At 44.3% G+C, this 21,144-nt stretch overlaps 1 protein-coding gene across 1 annotated transcript in view; it reads right to left on the bottom strand.

Moving 5' to 3' along the window:
- The window catches only part of LOC142851345 (scavenger receptor cysteine-rich domain-containing protein DMBT1-like), a 110,281-nt gene that overhangs the window by 17,469 nt on the left and 71,668 nt on the right, over nucleotides 1-21,144 (bottom strand). The window contains 27 exon segments of the mRNA XM_075975205.1: nucleotides 197-235; nucleotides 337-372; nucleotides 1,981-2,016; nucleotides 3,557-3,601; nucleotides 3,781-3,819; nucleotides 3,922-3,957; nucleotides 4,140-4,178; nucleotides 4,802-4,840; nucleotides 4,942-4,977; nucleotides 6,288-6,323; nucleotides 7,255-7,299; nucleotides 7,398-7,433; nucleotides 7,607-7,645; nucleotides 7,747-7,779; nucleotides 8,404-8,442; nucleotides 9,926-9,964; nucleotides 10,930-10,968; nucleotides 11,804-11,878; nucleotides 12,824-12,865; nucleotides 13,548-13,577; nucleotides 15,601-15,915; nucleotides 16,429-16,473; nucleotides 17,414-17,728; nucleotides 18,511-18,555; nucleotides 19,192-19,215; nucleotides 19,718-20,029; nucleotides 20,867-20,905. Of these exon segments, the coding sequence (XP_075831320.1) occupies nucleotides 197-235; nucleotides 337-372; nucleotides 1,981-2,016; nucleotides 3,557-3,601; nucleotides 3,781-3,819; nucleotides 3,922-3,957; nucleotides 4,140-4,178; nucleotides 4,802-4,840; nucleotides 4,942-4,977; nucleotides 6,288-6,323; nucleotides 7,255-7,299; nucleotides 7,398-7,433; nucleotides 7,607-7,645; nucleotides 7,747-7,779; nucleotides 8,404-8,442; nucleotides 9,926-9,964; nucleotides 10,930-10,968; nucleotides 11,804-11,878; nucleotides 12,824-12,865; nucleotides 13,548-13,577; nucleotides 15,601-15,915; nucleotides 16,429-16,473; nucleotides 17,414-17,728; nucleotides 18,511-18,555; nucleotides 19,192-19,215; nucleotides 19,718-20,029; nucleotides 20,867-20,905 (1,893 nt within the window).

The following is a 21,144-nucleotide window of genomic DNA, read 5'->3' as shown; positions in this document are numbered from 1 at the left end:
GAGATCTCTGCTGTGACTAAAGATGCATCTGTGGGTGAACCCAGAGAACCGGATGCTCTGAAATGAGTCGAGTGATGCTGGGGTAGTTTTCATTCACTTATGATTAATGTGAACATTAAATGAGTTTACTGTTCAGATACAACACAAAACATAAGGAAGTTCTTCATTGGCTAAGCAGCATAATGGAGGGGCTTACCATTTGAAGAGCTGGATTTTGCTGAGCCTGAAGAAGTATCTACAGACAAAAAGAAATAAATATTTGGATAATTTACCAAATAGGAAGATAAAAGGCTGTCATTTGTTTAACATAAAATCATGACAGGTAGAAAACATTACCAGAGGAGGTATCTTCTATGGAGACTGAAGATACATCTGGGTAGAAAGACAGAAATAGGGAGCTGTGATTCTAGTGTCTTGGGTTGAGAAGATGGCTCAGTAGGCAAAGCACTTGCTGCCGTGGGACAGTGGTTTTACCCTGTAAAGATTTATTCCTTGTACTTGTTTAAAAAAATGCTGATTGGCCTATTAGCTCAGGTTTCTTATTAACTCTTATAACTTATATTAGCCTGTAACTCTTATCTGTGTCACCACATGGCTTGGGCATTCTCATCTTGCTTCTTCGGCAGCTGGGTGACAAATGCATACTGACCTTTCCTCTTCCCAGAATTCTCCTGTTCTCATCACTCTGCCTCTACTTCCTGGCTTGCTATGGGCCAATCAGCATTTATTAAAATAATACAAGTGACAGGATAAAAGACCATCTTTTTTAAACAAACATAATTCAAATGTAATTCCTGACCATAATTCAAAATTTTCTTTAGGTCCCCATAAGATTATCAGTGCCCACAATCAGCAGGAAGTAGCCTAGAAAACTATGCCCACATTCCAAAAAAATACATTGTGGATGTTTGCCTTTATTTAGAATGTTGGTTACAAGTTGTTATAGACAATGGTCAAGAGAGAAGCTATACAAAGGATATTAGATTCGGAGTTCTTATTTTAAAAAGAACAGGGGAAGTGCTGTGGGACAATAGCATTTTATCCTGTCACTTGTATTATTTTTAATAAACACTGATTGGCCAGTAGCCAGACAGGAAGTATAGGTGGGATGAACAGTCAGGAAGGAGAGGCAGGGTGAAGAGAACAGGAAAATTCTGGGAAGAGGAAAGACACAGTCAGCAGTTGTCATCCAGACACAGAGGAAGCAAGATGAGAATGCCTCACTGAAAAAGGTACCAAGCCATGTAGCTAGCACAGACAAGAATTATGGACTAATATAAGGTATAAGAGTTAATAAGAAGCCCGAGTTAATAGGCCAACCAGTTTATGATTTGTGTAGTCCTCTGTGTGTTTATTTGGGACTAACTGGCTGTGGAACCTGGTGGGACAGAAACATCAGTCAAAAACTTGCCTTGAAAACTTGTGACTCTGAGATTAATTCCCAGAACCCATGTAAAGCTGCCTGGAGTAATGTGTACTTGCATCCTAGCACTAGGAGACAGAGGCAAGAGGAACCCTGTGCCTGTAGCCAGTCACTCTAACCTACTTAGTGAGCTTCAGGCCAATGAGAGAATCTGTCCCAAAGGAGATGGATGGTGCTCCTAAAATTGAGGCCCAACATTGTCCTCCAGCATCCACATACATGTGCAATAACACTATTGTGTACATACACTATCACAGATGCATGCACTATCACACAAGAACATAAGCACACACAGAAAATTGATATTTTTTCATTTTTAAATCTTTGCACAATGTAATCCTTAACTGGTGTTATTTTTAATACAATATGACAAACTATCTGAATATACAAGCAGCACAATAAGGGAGTCTATCAGATGGAGAGCATGCTTCTATGAGGTTGAAGCAATAGCTATAGACCCATAGGAGAATAGGCATACTTAGATTATTTTTCTAATGAAAAGTAGGGAAACTCTGATTATGTTTAAATTACTAGATGTGACAAGTTGAAAACATTACCTGAAGAGGTCTCTTCTGTTGAGGATGATGATTCATCTGTGTGTAAACCCCAGAGAACAGAATGATTTTTTTTAAAAAAAAAAACCTGTCTTTCATTGATCTTTGCATTGTGCCATATTATTTAAGTATATTAATTTCCTAAATATAAATGGCAAACAAGAAAAGCTTTTCTGTTGTTAAAGGTACCATACATTTTGCTGGCAGAACATGCAGAAATGAAGCTGTAACTGAGCGGGAAGCTTTCTCTCCATTGGCTAGCTTCCATAGACTTTGAAGATGCCATGCAAGCTGCTGGGGGAGAGCTGTCAACAGCAACATTCCTCATTGTAAATGCTGCAGGCTGCAGTACTGACTTTCCAGGCAAGATACGTCCACTGGTGTAACAGTGGCATGACTGTTGTAGGTGTAGCCAACTCTTTTCTGATTGGATATGAGGCCGCTCCATGAATTCGGTACCATAACGTACCAGAGGTGATGGGTTCTAGTGGCAAAGCTACAGTTGCTGTTTGGCTTAATGGATGTGACATTGTTGTCAAATTGACATCTCAGTGATTGTGTTTTGATGAGTACTGGTTTTTAGCTTTGGTCAACGAAGCTTCTATTTGCAATGGTTAGTAGTTACTGTAGAGACTCATAGCTGATAAAAGTCATGATAACAAGTAACTTCAATGCTCAGCCTTAAATTGGGCACTTCTGTTTCCTTGCCAAGATGAGGGAGTAGCAGGTAAGGTAGACAGGTTTATCATGATTACATATAAAATTATAGTTGGTTCTAGTGATTCATACTTCTTCATGAAGAACACATTAAAAAAACTTTAAACCAAAGCAAGTGTAAAAGCTGGAGGAAGAGATGGAGTGCTGTGGAACATTATTTTCTGGATATGGAGTGGCACAATTGTACTCTTGAGCTCTCCACCAATGTGTTTATCTGCAAATGACTTGCCCAAGGCTGAACATATAATCATTGTCCTGGAAGTGGGAGACTCATGAGGCCTGCCATTCCTTAAGAGTCCATACAAAATCTGATTTTTATGGGAGGAGAGACATTTACTTGAGTGGCACAGCCACTGCTAAGTTGCCAGTACTTTCAGAAATAACCCTCAACTCTGCTCCTCCAGTAACCCAAATCAACTCATTGGTGCATAAAGTGAAAAGGCAGCAAAGTAGAAGAGGTCATTGCTGGGAAGAGGAACAGGGCTAGGAGGAGTGTGAGGAGGACTGGACAGAACACTGGGTGTGAGTATCATTAAATACGCTACATACACACATAAAAATATCATAATGGAATTCACTGTTATATATATTTAAATGTTATTATACATGCTGAGCTGGAAAGGTTGCTTTATGGTTAAGATTGAGTATTGTTCTTCCAGGGGACTCAAGTTCATGTCCCAGCACTCACATTAGTGGCTCTCAGCTGTCTTCAACTCCAGCTCCTGTTGGATCCCAAGTCTCTGGTGTCCATGGGCACAAACACTCATATGTACATAAATATATGCACACCCAATACACATAGTTAAGATTTTTTTCAAAAACAGCTTTTCATTGTCAAGACAACACTGTGAAGAATTTTTACCAGTTGCCTCTCCACTCCTCCCTTCTGCTGAGGCTGAAGACATATCTATGAGCAAAGAGAAGAGGAAATATATGTGTGATCACTTTCCAAAAAGAAAGAGGAAAAACTAGGATCGTGTTTCACTTAAGAGCTTTGATGGGGTGAAAAGATCACCAGAGGAGACCTCTGCTGTGCCTGATGAGAAATTCATTTCATTTAGTAAAACAGAATATTGAGGACATTACCAGTTGGAGAGCTGGGTTCTGTTGAGGCTGAAGAAGTGTCTACAGACAAATAAAAATAAATATTTAGAGAATTTACCAAATAGGAAGAGAAAAAGGCTGTCATTTGTTTTAAGCAAAATCATGACAAACAGAAAATATTACCAGAGGAGGTATCTTCTGTGGAGACTGTAGATGCATCTGTATAGAAAGTCAGAGAACAGGACGTTTTGAAATGAATAAAATTATACTAGGGTTGGTTTATTTTTTCTATCATCTTTATCTTGTAATTAATGTGGTCATTAAATAAACTTTCTGTCCAAATATACCATAGCAAACAAGAAATTTCTTCACTGCGTAAACAGTGCAATGGAGTACTTTACCATTTGGAGAGCTTGAGTCTGCTGAGGTTGAAGCAGTGCCTACAGACAGAGAAAAAAGTGACATGGCTAAGTCCTTTGCCAAACAGGAAGCATAAAATCTTTGACTGTATTTAAGATATACGACAGGCAGAAACATTACCAGAGGATGAATCTTCTGCCGATGAAGATGCATCTATATATAAACCCAGAAATAGGATGCTTTAAAATTAGTATATTAGACTGGGGGCATGGCTCAGCGCGCAAAGTGCTTACCTTATAAACGTGCTACTTGAGATCAGTCCAGAGCACCCACATAAAAATGCGGGGAGAAGTCATGTGCACTGTCTTCCCAGCAAAGTGGACACAGAGCAAGGAGGATCCCCAAAGCTGGGTTTTCAGTTGCCCTAGCCTAATAGTGAGCGCCAAGAGAGACCCTGCCTCAAAGGGGGTGAACAAATCTTCCCAGGGATGACATCTGAGGTCATCTTCCAGCCTCACACACACGTGCAGAACAGTGTTCACGGGCTCCATACAAACATCCATAAGCATGTGAAAGATAAGTTTTCTTCCACTGGGCTTTGTTTGGTGGTCAATATGGTTATTAAATAGGCTCATGTTCTAATTACGGCATGACTGATAAGAAATTCATTTCATTTAGTTAAACAGAATATTGGGGACATTACCAGTTGAAGAGCTGGATTCGGCTAAGGCTGAAGAAGTGTCTACAATCAAAAAAGATATAAACATTTAGATAATTTACCAAATACGAAAAGAAAGGGCTGTCATTGTTTAATGTAAAAACATGACAGACAGAGAGCATTACCAGAGGAGGTATCTTCTGCGGAGCCTGAAGATGCATCTGTGTAGAAAACCAGAAAATAGAAAGTTGTAATCTTAGTGTCCTGGTATGAGAAGATGTCTTAGTAGGTGCAGCACTTGCCTTGAAAACTTGTGACTCTGAGATCAATGAGAGACCCATCTCAAAGGATGGATGCACTGTGCTTTTGATACCCAACATTGTCCTCCAGCCTCCACATATGTGTGCCCTCAGGTGTAAGAGCATCTGAGTAACACATGAGTGCATTCACGTAAGCACGTGAGCACATGTACACAGGCGTACACTCATGCACGCATGTGCACACAAGCATCCTTTAGTCATTGCTTTGTGCTCAGTGTGATCACTAGTAGGCTTATTTTCTAAACTCAACGTGGCAAATAGGGGAGCACGGAACCACAATCCTTAGTTAAGGGACCCACTTTAGGGTGGGCAGGAGAATTGACCCTAGAGGGGCTCCCAGGTGCCCAAGCTGAGGTCCCCAGTTAGTTCCTTGGGCAGCTGAGGATAGGGAACCTGAAATGACCCCATCCTAGCGCAATACTGACGAATATCTTGCATATCATCTTAGAACTTTCATCTGGCGAGGGATGGAGATGGAGACAGGGACCCACGCTGGAGCACTGGACTGAGCTCCCGAGGTCCCAATGAGGAGCAGAAGGAGGGAGAACATGAGCAAGGAGGTCGGGACCACGAGGGGTGCACCCACCACTGAGACAGTGGAGCTGATCTACTGGGAGCTCACCAAGGCCAGCTGGACTATTACCAAAAAAAGCATGGGATAAAACTGGACTCTCTGATCATGACGAACAATGAGGGCTGATGAGACGCCAAGGACAATGGCACGCAGTTTTGATCCTACGCAATCTGCTGGCTTGGTGGGAGCCTAGCCAGTTTGGATGTTCACCTTCCTAGATATGGACGGAGGGGGGAGGACCTGGGACTTACCACAGGGCAGGGAACCCTGACTGCTCTTTGGACTGGAGAGAGAGGGGGAGAGGAGTGGGGGGAGGGGGAGAGGGGTGGGAGGAGGGGGAGAAGAGTGGGAGGAAAGGGAGAAGAGTGGGAGGAGGGGGAGGGGGGGAGGCTGGGAGGAGGTGGAAATTTGTTTTTTTTTCTTTGTTCTTCTTTTATCAATAAAAAAAAAAAAAGAAAACTCCCTAATTAGTAAACCATTACAATGGGGGACTAATCAGTTGAAGAGCTTGCATCTGCTGAGTTTGAAGAAATCGCTGTAGGTAGAAAGGAGGAGATATACCTGGATTCCTTTGCCAAATAGAAAGAGAAAAATCTCTCACTGCTGAATAAGAAAATTGACAGTCAGAAAACATTACCAGAGGAGTTATCTTCTGCTGAGGCTGACGATACATCTGTGTATAAATCCAGAGAACAAAACGCTTTGAAATGAGTGGCTTTTGTTGATATTTATTTTGTGGTCATTATGGTTTTTAACGAGGTGCATCTTTTAAGTCCGCGGTGACAAATAGGAAAAGCATCTCTATTGCTGAAAACGCCACACACTTTGCTTGTAGGACATGCAGAAATAAAGCTGGACCTTAGCTGCCAGCTTTCTCGCTGCTGGCTAGCTTTAGCAGTGTTGGAAGGCACTATATAGATTTCTGGTGAAGAACTGTCATCGGCAGCATTTCTCAGCTGTGAACCCTGCAGGCTACAGGGTTGACCTTCCAGGAAAGATGTGCCTGCTGTCACAAGAGTGACATAACTGGTATGGAGGTAACCAACTTCTTTCTGGTTGACTCACGGTTGTCCACATAGGGAGTGGGATTTATGTGAAAATGATTAGTGCTGAAGCCATTTCTGTTGTATTGCTAGTGAGCATGGTGTGTGTATCAATTTTTCTTTGAAATGTTTACATTTATACCCATGGATTAGCACAGCTGTCAGTTTTGATCTGAGAAGCTACTTCCTGTGGTTGGTGGCTACTGCACAGACTCCTAACTGGTCAAAGTTCTAACAGTCGGTCAGCACTGAACGGGGCATCTGTATCACCCGTTCCAAGTGTCAGGAAACGCCATGGCGAGACGGTGGCAAGAAGAAAATGAGTGTGAGGAGAACGTGGAGCGTGAGGAGAGCGTGGAGCGTGCGGAGAGCGTGGAGCGTGAGGAGAGCGTGGAGCGTGAGGAGAGCGTGGAGAAAATAATGAGGGATAATATAGTATACAGTGTATGAAAATACTACAGTTAACCTTGTATTCATAATTAATACAGGATAATAAAGACTTACAAATACAAAACCCACGTTTCATTAATTAAAATACAACAGCACATTGAAGGACTTTACCAGTTGGCTCTCCACTCGCCACATCTGCTGAGGTTAAAGATGTATCTGTGCACAAAGAGACAAGGAAATGAACAAACAGAAAGAGGAGAAGCTCTGACTGTGTTTAACAAAAAATTTGACAGTCAAAAAAAAAAACCCATTACCAGAGGAGGCATCTTCCGTGGAGGCTGAAGATGCATCTGTGTGTAAGCACAGAGAACAGATGCTCTAACTTGAGCACACAATACTTGGGCTGTCTTCATGCCCTTTACTTTGTGGTCACTGTGACCATTCAGTAGCCTCACTGTCTAAAGACAACATGGCTAATAAGAAACTCATCTCATTAGCTCAGCAGCACAATGTGGGCCTTTACCATTTGAAGAGCTTGTTTCTGCTGAGGTTGAAGAAATGTCTATAGGCAAAGAGAAGAAAAGGCACCGCCAGATGGTTTACCGATTAGGAGGAAGAAAAGCTGTCATTTAAATTAAAAATAGGGCAAGTGGAAAGCCTTACCAGAGGAGGTCACTCCCGATGATGAAGAAGCGTCTGTGTATAAACCCAGAAAAAAAAATGAAGCTTTAAAATTAATGTCTCAGGTTGGGGGATGGCTCAGTTGGAGAACCTGAGCTCAATGCCCAGGAGTTACCTAAAAACGCTGGGAGTGCTGGTGAGTACTGGTAATCTCAGTGCTGGGAGGCTGAGACGTGGGAACCCATAAGGCTGACTGGCCAGTCATTCAGTCTAGTTAGTGAGCTCCAGGCTAATGAAAGACCCTATCTTAAAGGAAGTGGATGATATTCTTAAGTATGACGCACAAGGTCCTGTTCTAGTCTTCACATACAAGAGCACCTATGCATACACATGTACCTTCACATGTGAATAATACACATATACTCAGAAGAAACGAGTGACTTTCATTGATCTTTACTTTGAAGTCAATGTGATCCTTAAGTAGGCTCATTTTCTAAATATATGACAAATAAAAATATTATCCCATTAGTTAAATAGCCCCTCAGGAGACTTTACCAGTTAAGGAATTCATGTTTGCTGAACTTGAAGACACATATATGAATGAAAAATAGAAGAAACCTATCTAGGGTCAATTACCAAACAGAAAGAAAAAATATCTGGCTACTGTCTTAAAGAAATGTGACAGTCTAAAGACAGTACCTGAGGATGCTTCCTCTTCTTTGGAAGATGAAGATGCATCTGTGTACAAACCCGGAGACGGGATGCTTTAAAATGAGTGTCTTTTCATGGATGCTTGCTTTGTAGCCAATATGATCATTAAGTGGATCAATTTCTAAATATGCCATGACAAATGAGGAATCCACCTCTATTGCTGAAGACACCACAGACTTTGCTTTCTGGGTATACAGAAATCGAAGTGGAAGTGAGCTATAGGCTTTCTTCACCTGGCCAACTGTTACCGGGTTGGATGGTCTTATTCAGGCTGTTGGGGAAGCACTGTCATGAACAGTCTTACTCCACTGTGAATTCTGCATCTGACACTACTGATTTGCCAGGCAAGATGCACCCTTGGTGTAGGAGTGGCATGACTGTCATGGGTGTCACCAAATCTTTCCTGCTGGGATTTGAGGCTGCTTCCTGGGAGTCTAGTGCTGCAAACCTGCTCAAAAGCCCATGATAGAGGACATGGTAGATCTAGTGGGACAGCCACTGCTCTTGTCTTGATACATGGAATTGATATGTGCCAAGTTGACACCTAAATTATTGTGTTTACGCCCATACATTGGTGTTGGTTTCTGCTTTGGTCAGAGAAGTTTCTTTTCGCAGTGGGTGGTGGTGACTGCAGAGATTCATAACTGCTCAAAGTGCTAGCAACCAAGGCCTTCAATGCTCAGCCCTAAGTGGGGCTGTGTTATCCCCTTCAAGATCAGGGAACATTGTTGAAGAGGAATTGGGTTGATCTTGAGTTTCATTTAAATTTGTGGTTATTTATAAAGACTCATGCAGCGTATGAGGAATACATGAAGAACTTGAAGAGCCAAATAGAATATGAGTGCCAGAGAAGGCTCACAGTTATTTGGCATGCTGTCTTCTGGGCATGGTGTGCCTATGGCTCTATCACAACTTCAGCAAGCATGACTACCTGCCCCAACACCTGCACCAGATGGAGCCCACTATTATTCTGTCATGGGGAGTGGACACTTATGAGGCCTTTCCTCTCTCTAAGTAACTGATGGCTAGGGGAGGGAGAGACGTTTTCCTCAGTGGTCTGGCCACTGCTCCTGCAAATAACCCCTTTCTATGCTCCCATAAATATCCCAATTCATAGTCACTAGTTCACACAGAGAGAAAATCCTCGTGAAATTAGAGGAGGAGCTCAGTGGAGTGTGGGTACAAGAGAGGGTAGTGGGGTAAGTATAATAGAAATATATTTTACTTTTAAAATGCATTTTGTGCACATATGTGTCCGAGGTCAAAATAAAGCCACACACACACACACACACACACTTAAACGTGCTAGTAAACTCCTTCAAAAACAAGTGCATCTCTTTGGCTGAGCAACACTGGAGGACTTTACCAGTTGGAGAGGTTGCTTCTGCTGACACTGAAGGGGTGTCAGTAAACAAAGACAAGAAGCAGCTTACTTACGAGCACCCTTCAAACAGAAGGATGAAAAGCACCTAGTCTATTTAACTTTAGAAAAATAAGCTGAAAGTGTTACCTGGGGGTGTTTCCTCTCCTTCTGAGACTGGAGATGCATCTGTGTAGAAAGCCAGGAAACAGGGTGCGTTAAAATGAGCAGGGAAATGCTGGCTCTGTCTTTTCTTCTTGGCTGATACGATCACTAAGAAGGGTCATCTTCTAAATACAACAAGACAGATAAGAAACAACACAACAGGGGACTTTACCATTTGGAGGGCTTGATTCTGCTGAGGTCGAAGATGTGTCTACAGACAAAAAGGAAGAGGCAAGCTTGGTTCATTTGCTTAATAGAAAAGGGGAAACATTTTACATGAAAAAAAAAAAAACCCATGGCAATCAGAAAACATTACCAGGGGAGGTCTCCTCTTCTGCCGAGCTTAAAGACATGTCTGTATGTAAACCCAGTGAGCAGGAGATTGTAGCCAGAGTGTCTGGGCTGGGGAAACAACTCAATAGGCAACACACTTGCCTTGAGAGCATGAGAACCGGAATTTGATTCCTAGAACCCACACAGAATTCCAGGCATGCTCGTATGCACTTAGAAGTCCAGCACTGGGGAGGCAAAGACAGGAGGATCTCTGGGGCTCCCTGGCCAGACTAGTCTCATTGGTGAACTCCAGGCCAAGAGGAGACTCTATCTATAAGGAAGTGGTTGGTATTTCTGAGAAAGACATCTTTGATTATTCTGTGATCTATACACACATGCACAAATAATGTACACATATGTGCCTTTACACAAACACACACTGAGGCTTTTGTATACACATAAGTATACATATGCTTGCATGCATACACATATGAAATGAATGCCCTTTCATTGATCTTTATGTTATTGTCAGTATGATCATTGAACAGGTTCTCTGTCTCATACTACACAATGAATGAGCAGCCCATCTCACTAGATTAAACAGCATAATGGAGACTGGATGCCCCATTGACACTGGATGGATGTCAAGGAGACTCAACGATGTGAATAGTTGTTTGTCTACAACTATCCCAGAACCAAAAGAACATTCAAATTACCAACTGGAGTGGCTATAACTGGAACAGTTGCCAAAGGGCCTGTAAATAAGAAAAGGTAAGTGGTCAAATCCTGTTAAAGATCAAGAAAATGGAACACTGACACCTGCCTTTTATTTATTTAATTAAGTTATCTTGATAGCCAACTCCTGTGTGCCAACACCGGGCTAATGCTGGAGAGAACATCAACAAAAACTACATTAGGATTTGAGTCCTCAGAAAGAGGCCCGTCTTATGGTCTTAAGATCAAGCATTTCATAGGATGGTGTAAAATTACAGTAATGACAAGTGTGTGTGTGTGTGTGTGTGTGTGTGTGTGTGATGTGCGTGTGGTCTGTTTGTGATGTCTGTGGTGTGTTTCTATCTGTTGTGTGTTGTGTGAGTAGTGTATATGATGTGTGTGTGGTGTATATGATGTGTGTGTGGTGCATATGATGTGAGTGTGGTGTGTGTAAGTATGTAAGTATGTGATGTGCGTGTGGTATGATGTGGTGGTGTGTGTGGTGTATGTGATGTATGTGTGGTGTGTTTGTATCTGTTGTGTGTTGTGTATATGATGTGTGTGTGGTGTATGTGATGTATGTGATGCTTGTGTATGTAGTCTGTGGCGTGGTATGTGTGATGTGTGTATGGGGTATGTGATGTGTGTGATGCTTGTGTATGTAGTCTGTGGTGTGGTGTGTGTGATATGTGTATGTGGTGTGTGTGAGTGTGTGGTGTGTGGCAAAGGAGCTCCCTTCTCCCTCCTAATCCTCCCTTCCCCTTATTCCCAGTGCTGGGTCTGGTTCAATGAGACAGTCTGCTCAGACAATGACACCCGCTCTCAAGCTGTGAGCTCAGTTTACCCCCTGTCATGGCCAACAGGCTGCTGTCTTACCTGTGCAGTGTGGTGGGCAGAGGCCATTGTCAGGTGATGACAGGTGAGCTGCTTCTACTGAAGTGGGAGTGATGCCTGATACAAAACCCAAGGGGGAGCGTTAGTCACCTGGTGATACGTTCTCGTCGCTCTTCCCACCTTTCCTGCAGTCTGCCTGTGCTGTCGGGAAGACTGCTCTGAGGGTCGTTAGTTCATGTCCTTCTGAATAAGGGTTTGAACATCCAGATTCAAATCACACAGCCTGTGCTAGTATAAATTAAAATCTTTTCTGGGATGAAACTGCTACTTGCATGATCCACTCATGGGGAAGAATATCACTGTTTGTGTTGGGATACAGTGCAGAGGCATCTCACTCATGGGGAAGAATATCACTGTTTGTGTTGGGATACAGTGCAGAGGCATCTCACTCATGGGGAAGAATATCACTGTTTGTGTTGGGATACAGTGCAGAGGCATCTCACTCATGGGGAAGAATATCACTGTTTGTGTTGGGATACAGTGCAGAGGCATCTCACTCATGGGGAAGAATATCACTGTTTGTGTTGGGATACAGTGCAGAGGCATCTCAAAGGGCATTGGTTAAGAGGGCACTTTTGCTCCATATAACTATTGTAGCATCTACTAGAATCCCTGCCATTGCCAATATGGGGCTAACCCTCCCTGTCCTTATAGCCCCGTGTCCAACCTACTTTTCTCCCTACTGTACAGTCGGTAGGATGGCCAGAGGGCCAAGTGCTGAGGGGATTCAAAAAAGCAGCAACACACTGGCAGGCTGTGCCAGAGGCCCTGAGGAATGGCCTGGATGTATGCAAGCACTTGACTTGGACTTGAACTTGGTCTTACCAGGCTGCGAAGGCCAGGCCCTCTGGGTCTACTTCTGAAATCTTGTCTATTACTTGAGATATTAGTTCAGCCAAGTGACTGTGGGGAGCCAGGAGTAAGACTGTACTGGCTTGGTGGAATTTCAACATCCTATCATCCCTGATAGGAAGGGAGTGGGAAAATGAACAGAAAGCTTACCAGCTGTGAGGACTAAAGCTGCCGCTGGGCTTGAGGTAGGAACTGTTGAAACAAGCAGGGTAGGAAATTGTAATTAAGTGCCACCCTTGCCAATCAAGATTATTTATAAAAGTAAATGGCCCTGTCCACAAATGTGTCCTGATACACTCTGTTCTACTTTGTGCCTATTGGATTCTCCTCTTTTCTGTTTTATAAAGTTAGAGGAAATGAACAGTAGCTGGAGCCAAGAGACCTGGCTCCTAGTGTCTGTGTAACAGTGTGTGACCCTGGATGAATCCTGAATCTCCAGACTTCAGCCTCTGCATGGGAAAGGTCTACCCCGTGAATCAGCAGTGTCTGTGGCTTCTTTTAGAAACACAGACTCCTGGGACTGAAGAGGTGGTTCAGTTGCTAAGAGCACTTACTGATCCAAGAGGTTTGGTTCCCAGCACCTACATGCTTGGCTCACAAACATCTGTAACTCTCTGATGGTCTCTTGTGACTTCAACCAGCACCAGACACAAACATGTGCTCATACATTCACGCAGGTGAAACATTCATGCACATAAAACAAAAAGAAGAAAAAGAAATGCAGACTCTTGGATGAAAATCTGCGTTTTTAACAGAATTCCAAGCAAGCTTTGTGCACATTAGTATTCATGAGGCATATGTCATACAAACTGAAACCTTAACCAGGTAAGGCAATCTACACACTTTGAGAAAACAGTGAAGACAGAGATCTTACCGGGTGAAGTTGTCATCTCTGTGGCTGATGCTGGAATGGAAAAGCATTCAGAAACTTAGGAGATCATTTTTACTTAAAAAGTTGACACATGAGATATATTCAAATTCCATACAAACGGCTTCTGGAATATAGAACTAAATCAAAAGACAGATTTGCTGTTGCTTTCCTGTGTTTTTCATTTTTGTGTTTTGTGCTGTTTGTTTTTTGCTAAGTTTGAATAAAAATAAGGATGCATGAAGGCAGGAAGTTAGAAATGTTCATTGGATGGGGCACAGGTTGTTCCCCTGGGATAGGTCAGGAAGGCCACTTCTCCAGTGCAATGAAGAGGATGTGTTTTTCATAGTGGCAAATTACCAGGTGCCTTCCTCATTCCACCCTTAGACTGATAAGGCTGACTTCTCATTTATACCAAACTATGATCGTAACACAAGTTGAGGTGTCTGAACACTGGAAGAAAAAAGTCTTTACAAATATAAAGTATGTTATCATCCTATATTCGATCTTTATTCAAATTTGTTTATATTATATTATAGTTAACTGTATAAGTGATTGCAGCTCTCCTTCTGAGACACAGGAATGGATGCTTTTTTGTTCTGTAACCACATCCTCGGTACCTAGACAGCTCTGCCTGGTTCATAGAGTGTGTATTAAACAAGCAGTCAGCACAGAGACTTCTAACTGGTAAGGTGCTGAGAATAAGTGAATATTAAGACTCAGCTTTAAACTGGACGTCTACACCAACCCCTCAAGGCTCAGGGGACTCTGAGGAAGAGGGGCCAGAAAGAATGTAAGAGCTGGAGGGTGGGGGTGCCATCTCTTCTGGGCAGGTTATGGCCACTGCCCTCATGACTCACTGCAGTTATGATTGTCTGCACAACATGAAGCCAGCAAGCTCAGTCAACACACCAGCCTGCAGCATCTACTGGATTCAGTGGATTACAGAAAAAAGAAATCAAAAAAAAAAAAAGGACATGGAAGAAGGGAGGGGACATGTTGGGTGGGATCGAGGTATCCGGGGACGGATATGATGAGGACACCTTGACTGAAATTGTCAAAGGATAAATAAAATCTAAGAGAAATGTATATTAAATAAACAGACGAACAACTTAAACCATCTTTTCCTAGTCTCTGTGCTATCTAAGAGATGCTTCACCATGGTTGTTTTCATTTCATCCCATTTTTCTCTCTATTTTACTTCCTGTTGAGATGGAGAAAAGAAAATATGCATAAACCTTGTTGAATTAAACAAAGAAAGAAGAAACAGCAGGAAACCATCACAAATGAGAGGCCAAAAGGAAACAGTTTAAACGAAGCAAGAGAAACTGGTTTGTGTTAGTAGAATTCTTAAGAACAAAAGGGGGGACCCATTACAAGTAGTAGGAATAAATCCTGGTGCCACTGCCAGTGGTCTCGCAGACGGCCCCAGCCACAAAACTGTCACCCGCATTTAGATGGACTAGTTTGGACCTAAGCTGTTTCCTTCCCTGTCTGCCTGGAGTTGTCCTGGCTTTTTTGGAACCCAAGTCTCTTTGGATAGATACCTTGCTCAGCCTGGACTTGGCTCTTCTCCAAAGGAATGTGCCTTACCCTCTCTGAGGAGTGGATGGGAGAATGGGTGGGGAGGAGGTGAAGTGGGAGGGGAGTGGAAACTGGGATTGGTATGTGAAATGAATAAAGATAGTTTGATTTCTTTTTAAAAAATAAATTTAAAAAGAGAATTCTCAAGACCAGCACTGAAAGTCAGTCCCAGAGCTCAAAGCAGACAGCACAAGGAAAATGCATCACTGTAGAGGGTAGTGGACAAAGCACCTTGAGAGTCCTCGAAGACAGGACAGTCTGCAGGCTCTACGGGTAGCTCATGGGTGTTGAATCAAGCAGGGCTCAGCAAGGGAGGCCAGGTATGAGATCAAGTGGACTCCCACTGTCCCAGAAAGCCTTAGAACATCAAAACAGAGCTTTGGGCACAATCAGCAGACCCCAACAGGATCCAAATGTCCCCACGTTAATTTCCAGGACCTCCCCAAGAATGATTGACAAAGTCAGCAACAGGTACCTGAGCAGATGACACTGGCGTCCTCATGGTGGCCACAGTTGTGGACAGACAAGCCTTGGTGCTGGCACTGGCCTAGCGAGGTCTCACTGCCCTGGCACTGCACGTCATCCAGGAAGATGCTCCCCACGCCCTCTCCAAAGTGGCCATTCCCAAGGGCGCTGACGCCCTTCCCACAGGCCAGCTGCCGGCATACCACGTGGGCATCCTCGATTCCCCAGAGGTCATCACAAACAGTGCCCCATGTGCCATTGTGGAGGACTTCTACTCTCCCTTCACACCGGTTCTTTCCATCCACCAACCTGATCATGAGCTGACCTGGGGGAGACTCAGAGGTTAGTTCTGTGGTGTCGTGGCCATCAGGTGGGCTTCTCTTTAGTTCTGAATACAATCCCTCTAAATCTCAGAACAGTGGGAACTCTGGCCTGATGCCGCTAGGCCCCACAGGACTACCCTGAATTAACTTCTAAATGCAGTAACTTCTCTGATTTCTTATCTCTGGACTAAACATGTGTTATTACAATGATAATCATATCCTTAAAACCAAACCACAAAAACATAGGCGTTGGGATAAATATGTCAAAATCAAGTTTCTTTGTGTTTTTTTTTTCTTTTCTTGTCCCTTGGTGCAATTTCAAAGTTAAAATCATCCCATAAGCTAAGGGAAGATATGCAGTAACAGTCCATATGAATAGCCTCTTCTCCAGTCCAGCTTTCTCCTTTGCAATCCCAGGGAAGCTGAGCTCTAGTACCCAGTGAGAGTATAGGCGATAACCTTGGGGAGGTTCGGGGTTAACCAGGAAGTTGTAAGAGAAGCAATGAGAGTATTACCAACTACGGGAGCCACTTCTGCCAAATCTGAGGCAACGCCAACAGCTGAAAGAGACAACAAGAAGCAGTCGCATCAGTGGAGGAGGTTCATCTGATAAATACCACAAGCCAAGTGTGCAGGAATCCTCGTCATGTCCATGTGAGGGGGCACACGTGTAATTTGGTCATATGTTAGGAGCCAGTTCATGCCGACAATTATGTTAGGCCACGTTTCCCTCACCTGACTTATTAATCCTCACTGAGAACATCTTTCAACCCTACAGGCAGGTGACACTAAGGGCATCTGTGGCCACAAAATAGGAAGTGAGAGTTTTTAATCTCCTGGTACCGTAAAACTAACTCTTCAGCTATAAACAAATCAAGATAAGCAGCAAACTGATAGATTGGAGGAGACAGCCTCTCCTCAGCTCGATTTTGATACCATCTCCCCACCTCACCTCTGCCTGGCCCTCTAGGGGGTAAAGAATGAGTTGTCCTGGGAAGTAATGAAGCCTGGCGGTAATATAATTAATAATCAAACAAGGTTACAGAGGTTTTGCTCAAGTTTTTTTGAGTGGTTACATAAACTTGTGTCCTGTGGCCAGAAAGTCCCAACACTGGCAATCAGCCACGAGGAGAGTCAAGCTGCCTGAAGTCTCATCAGAGGACACATGAGTTTGTTGCACACAGAAGGACCATTCCCAGGAGTTAAAAACTGCCCTACGGCAAAACACCACGCTGTCTTTCAGGTTTATTATTGATTACAAGACTTGTGTCTGTAATGCCCAGAGAACAGGCTGTGACAATGGACAACGGGCCCTCATTTCTTGACACCTGGGTGACCAACACTGTTGGCTGTTGGAGTTTCAAGGACCCTTGAGAGGCATGGGACCCTTGGTGCTAACGCCAGGACAAGTTTGCCCCAGTGGGACCCCTGTGTCCTTCTGTGTGGTTCTCCCTGGTTTGTTGCTTGGTAGGAAAGTGGAGTCCAGCAGAGATTGGGTACCTGAACAGATGGCTCCTGCATCCTCATGGTGATCACAGTTGTGCACAGCCAGGCCGAGGTGGCGGCAGTACCCTAGGTTGCTCTCTGTCCCCAAGCATCTCACGTCGTCTAGGAAGATGGGGCCAGAGCCATCGCCGAACAGGCTGCTCCTGGGGGCTGCCAGGGCCATCCCACAGCCCAGTTGCTGACATACCACTTGGGCGGCCTGTATGCCCCAAAGATCATCACACACAGACCCCCAGGTCCCATTGAAGTAGACTTCTACGCGGCCCTCACATTGGCTTCTCCCGTTGACCAGTCTCACGAGCTGCAGATCTGCAGGAGCCAAGGGCCAAGTCAGCTGGGGTCCTTCCATGCTCAGAGGGAACAGTGCATTAAACTAGAGTGTCCTAGCCTGGTGTGCAGCCAGCTGTTGGGGTAGCACCTGTCTATGAATGGCTATGCTGGCGTGGAGACCTATACACATATACAAAGGAATACATATGACCACTTTCCTCCCTGGAAATTTCATGTGTTTCTATCTATGCTGGATTACCCTCTGGACACTTTTGTTATGGGAATAGAGGTCACAGACTAGCATTGAGGTAAAAATACCATACTCCCACCAAACAATTTCTCTGGTCCACTTTACCTTTTCTTTTGAGATAGGAGTCTCACTAATTTTCCTGGGCTGGCTAGATCTCAGTCCCAGCAGGCTTTGAACATACAGTCCTCTTGCCTTAGTTTCTCTACAGCTGGGGTCTCCAGGCCTTGGGCCCCCCTTGCACGCACCTGTATAGGCTAGATTAGATGTCACCCCAAATTTATTTTCTTCTGGGTGCCTTCTACCTTGTGTTTTTGAGAATATAAAGCCTCTTAATTTTACCTGGAACTGGCTGATTGGGCTTGACTGGCTGGCCAGCACTCCCCAGGAAGCTGTCTGTCTCCACTTGTCCCAAATTGGCATGTGCCACCATGCATGGGTTCTGGAGATGAACTAGACCCTGTGTCTGCATGGCCAGCACTCTACCTACTGAGCTGTCTTCCCAGCCTTGTGTTCTGTTAGGCACAAACAGCCTCAGAACAAAGAGTCCCAGACTGTAAGGAGAGCAAAGTACCTATTGGATGGAAACGGTGCGGATGTTCCTCAGGAGCTGAAGTGGCTGTACAGGTAAGAATGGGGGGGGGAAGTCACCATAAATACATCCTAAGCGAATGAAAGGCAAGCTCATGTCCTTAAGTGCCCTCTAAGTCACATAAGTGAGTTTGCCTAAGCAACCCCTCTGAGTAGCTGATCAGATCACTTCTGTTTCAAATGCAGCAGTGGCTCAGGCCTGTGTGTGTTTACATAAGAACGAGGCGTGAAGTTCATCTTGGGATCCTGAAGCTGTGGCCTCATAGCAGGGCCACACTCTCAGTCACCCAGTTCCCGTGTGTAGACTGCAGACTGAGTAGGCGTGCTTGTCCACAGTGTCACCTTCCTCTAGGACCAGCTGCCCCCTTGACCTCCCAAGGCCTCTGCTGCATGAACATCTATCTGGGGTCAAAGGCTGGTATCATGGCTTCCTGCTGAAATATGGTATTCGTGTCTGGAAGGGATGGCACATCAATCTGTTAACACCCAAAACACCTTTCCTCTGGGTGCATGGCAGGTCCCCAGGGACAGGGGAACAGCAGTCTAGATTTCAGAGAATCATTAAAAAAATAAAATAAAAATAAAACTCAGAAGAGAGACCCAGTGTGGAAACCCTATGCTAGTCACCGGGCAGGAAGTACAGTGTTCATGAGCTCATAGCTACCTGGATGTTCGACAGCTTCAGAATCTGTAGAGAAAAAGGAAACATGAGATGGCTATGAGAAACCACAGTGCTGAGCAGCAGGAAGGACATGGCGTCTGTTTGATTATAGTTGAAGGAAGCTGGGGGTTGGCAATCCTTCTTAAGCATCCAAGGCTGCGCCCTTTGCTCTAGGATGTCACCTAAAAACCCGACACAGAATTCTGATAGAATGAAACTTAGTAAAAAAAAAATTACAACAGCTAGCACTTTTGTGTATTTTATGGTTTCTCTGATACTCGCCTAAGCATTGTATGTGTGTTATCTTGTTAATGCCTGCCAACTTTATGAGGCTAGTACTATCATTTTCTTTATTTTATGGCCAGTTAATCTCTTCAGACCTTCAGCTTGAAAACAGCCACCCCAAGTATTGCAAGAACAGTTTTCAGTTTGGGCAAAGAAGCCCACCGCCCTGCCCATGGAGGCAGGCTTGAGCTGTGCCAGCCTTCGGGCTTGGCTTGGGGAGTTCTACAGGTGGGCCTGCTCTCACCTGCACAGATGACACCAGCATCTTCCTGGTGCCCGCAGTTGTGGGTGAGCCAGTCGCTGTGAGGGCACTGCGCCAGGGAAGACTCCCTTCCTGAGCAGTTGACATCATCAAGGATAATGCTGCCTGACCCAGGGCTAAAACTGGTGCCTGGCAGGGCAGATAAAGCTGGACCACAGCCCAGCTGTCTGCAGACCACGTGGGCATCTTCTATGGACCAGTTGTCATCACACACAGTCCCCCAGGTGTTGGCATAGTACACCTCAACTCGGCCTTCGCACCTTCTTGTCCCGTTCACCAGCCGCAGATCCAGACCTTGGTGGGTAATCCAAGACATTCCCATGAGTGTTCATTCCCAAAGACTGCCAGAAACAGCAGCTGTTTCCTGGGAGTCGTGCATTGACAGTCAAGGACGGCAAACCCACTTCCCTTTCATTCATTTCAAATCATTTCAATTCTTGTCCTTGGTTCCACTCCGTGTGTTTTAAAGACTGTGTTTGGTAAAGAAATGATTATTTCATGGCCTGCTGGACCAGGAACTTGCCCTGTGGGCCACTTACTGTAAGTTGTAAGTCTTAGTTTCTGGTAATCACAAAGTTTCTTTTATTTTTATTTTTTTTTAAATTTTCCATGAAAAGCTATGCTAGCTGGAGTGTGTGTGTGTGTGTGTGTGTGTGTGTGTGTGTGTGTGTGTGCGTGTGTGTGTATTAAGGGAAGATAGCAGTAGACACCAAGATCCAGTGTGCCTCTTGTGTCAAGATGTTCCAGGGAATAAGGACAGTTATTGCATGCTGATGCCCATATTCAAAGGTGCTCAGAAGAGAATAAAAGGTCAGAAGGTGGCCAAGTTATTTCCTAAGTAGAGCTTGGTAGGGACAGCAAATCACCCTGAGCCTCAATAGGAGCCAGCTTCCACACCGACCCCTGCAAATTGTTCTTGCTTCTTGCGGTATTCTTGCCCCAGATTTTCTACGTGGGCCTGGCATTCCCAGTCCTCCTTCCAGTATCAGCCATCAGCAGGGCCAGCGTGAGCTGGGAAGGAGGGTGGGAATAGACAAGGTCTTCAACAAGGACACGTTTCCCCCAGTCATGCTGGGATCTGGGCTCAAACACTACAAAGGAAAGGCAACTGAGGAGAGAAGAAAAGGTTACCTGTTGAAGTGGACACCTCTGGCTGCTTTACCAACAACGCTAAAGATGGAAAGAAAGCAAAAGAAGAAAATTAATACCACATCTCTGTTAAGTGTCAAACATCTTCAACCCTTGGTCAACTTCTAGTGGGCTCTCCACCTTCGAGACTAGGGCTTCTGAGTACATCCCTTCCAGTACATCTCTCTGTAAAGAGTAATCCTTCCCTTCCTCACTCAACATGTACACAGTAAATGCAAACTTGTCCATAATCCAAAGAAAACCAGAGCCTGGGGATTAAC

Source organism: Microtus pennsylvanicus, chromosome 5 (genome assembly GCF_037038515.1).
Source record: "Microtus pennsylvanicus isolate mMicPen1 chromosome 5, mMicPen1.hap1, whole genome shotgun sequence".
NCBI classification, from domain to species: domain Eukaryota; kingdom Metazoa; phylum Chordata; class Mammalia; order Rodentia; family Cricetidae; genus Microtus; species Microtus pennsylvanicus.
The sequence above is the reverse complement of the archived record's forward strand: the minus strand, read 5'-3'. Positions and strand labels throughout refer to the sequence as shown.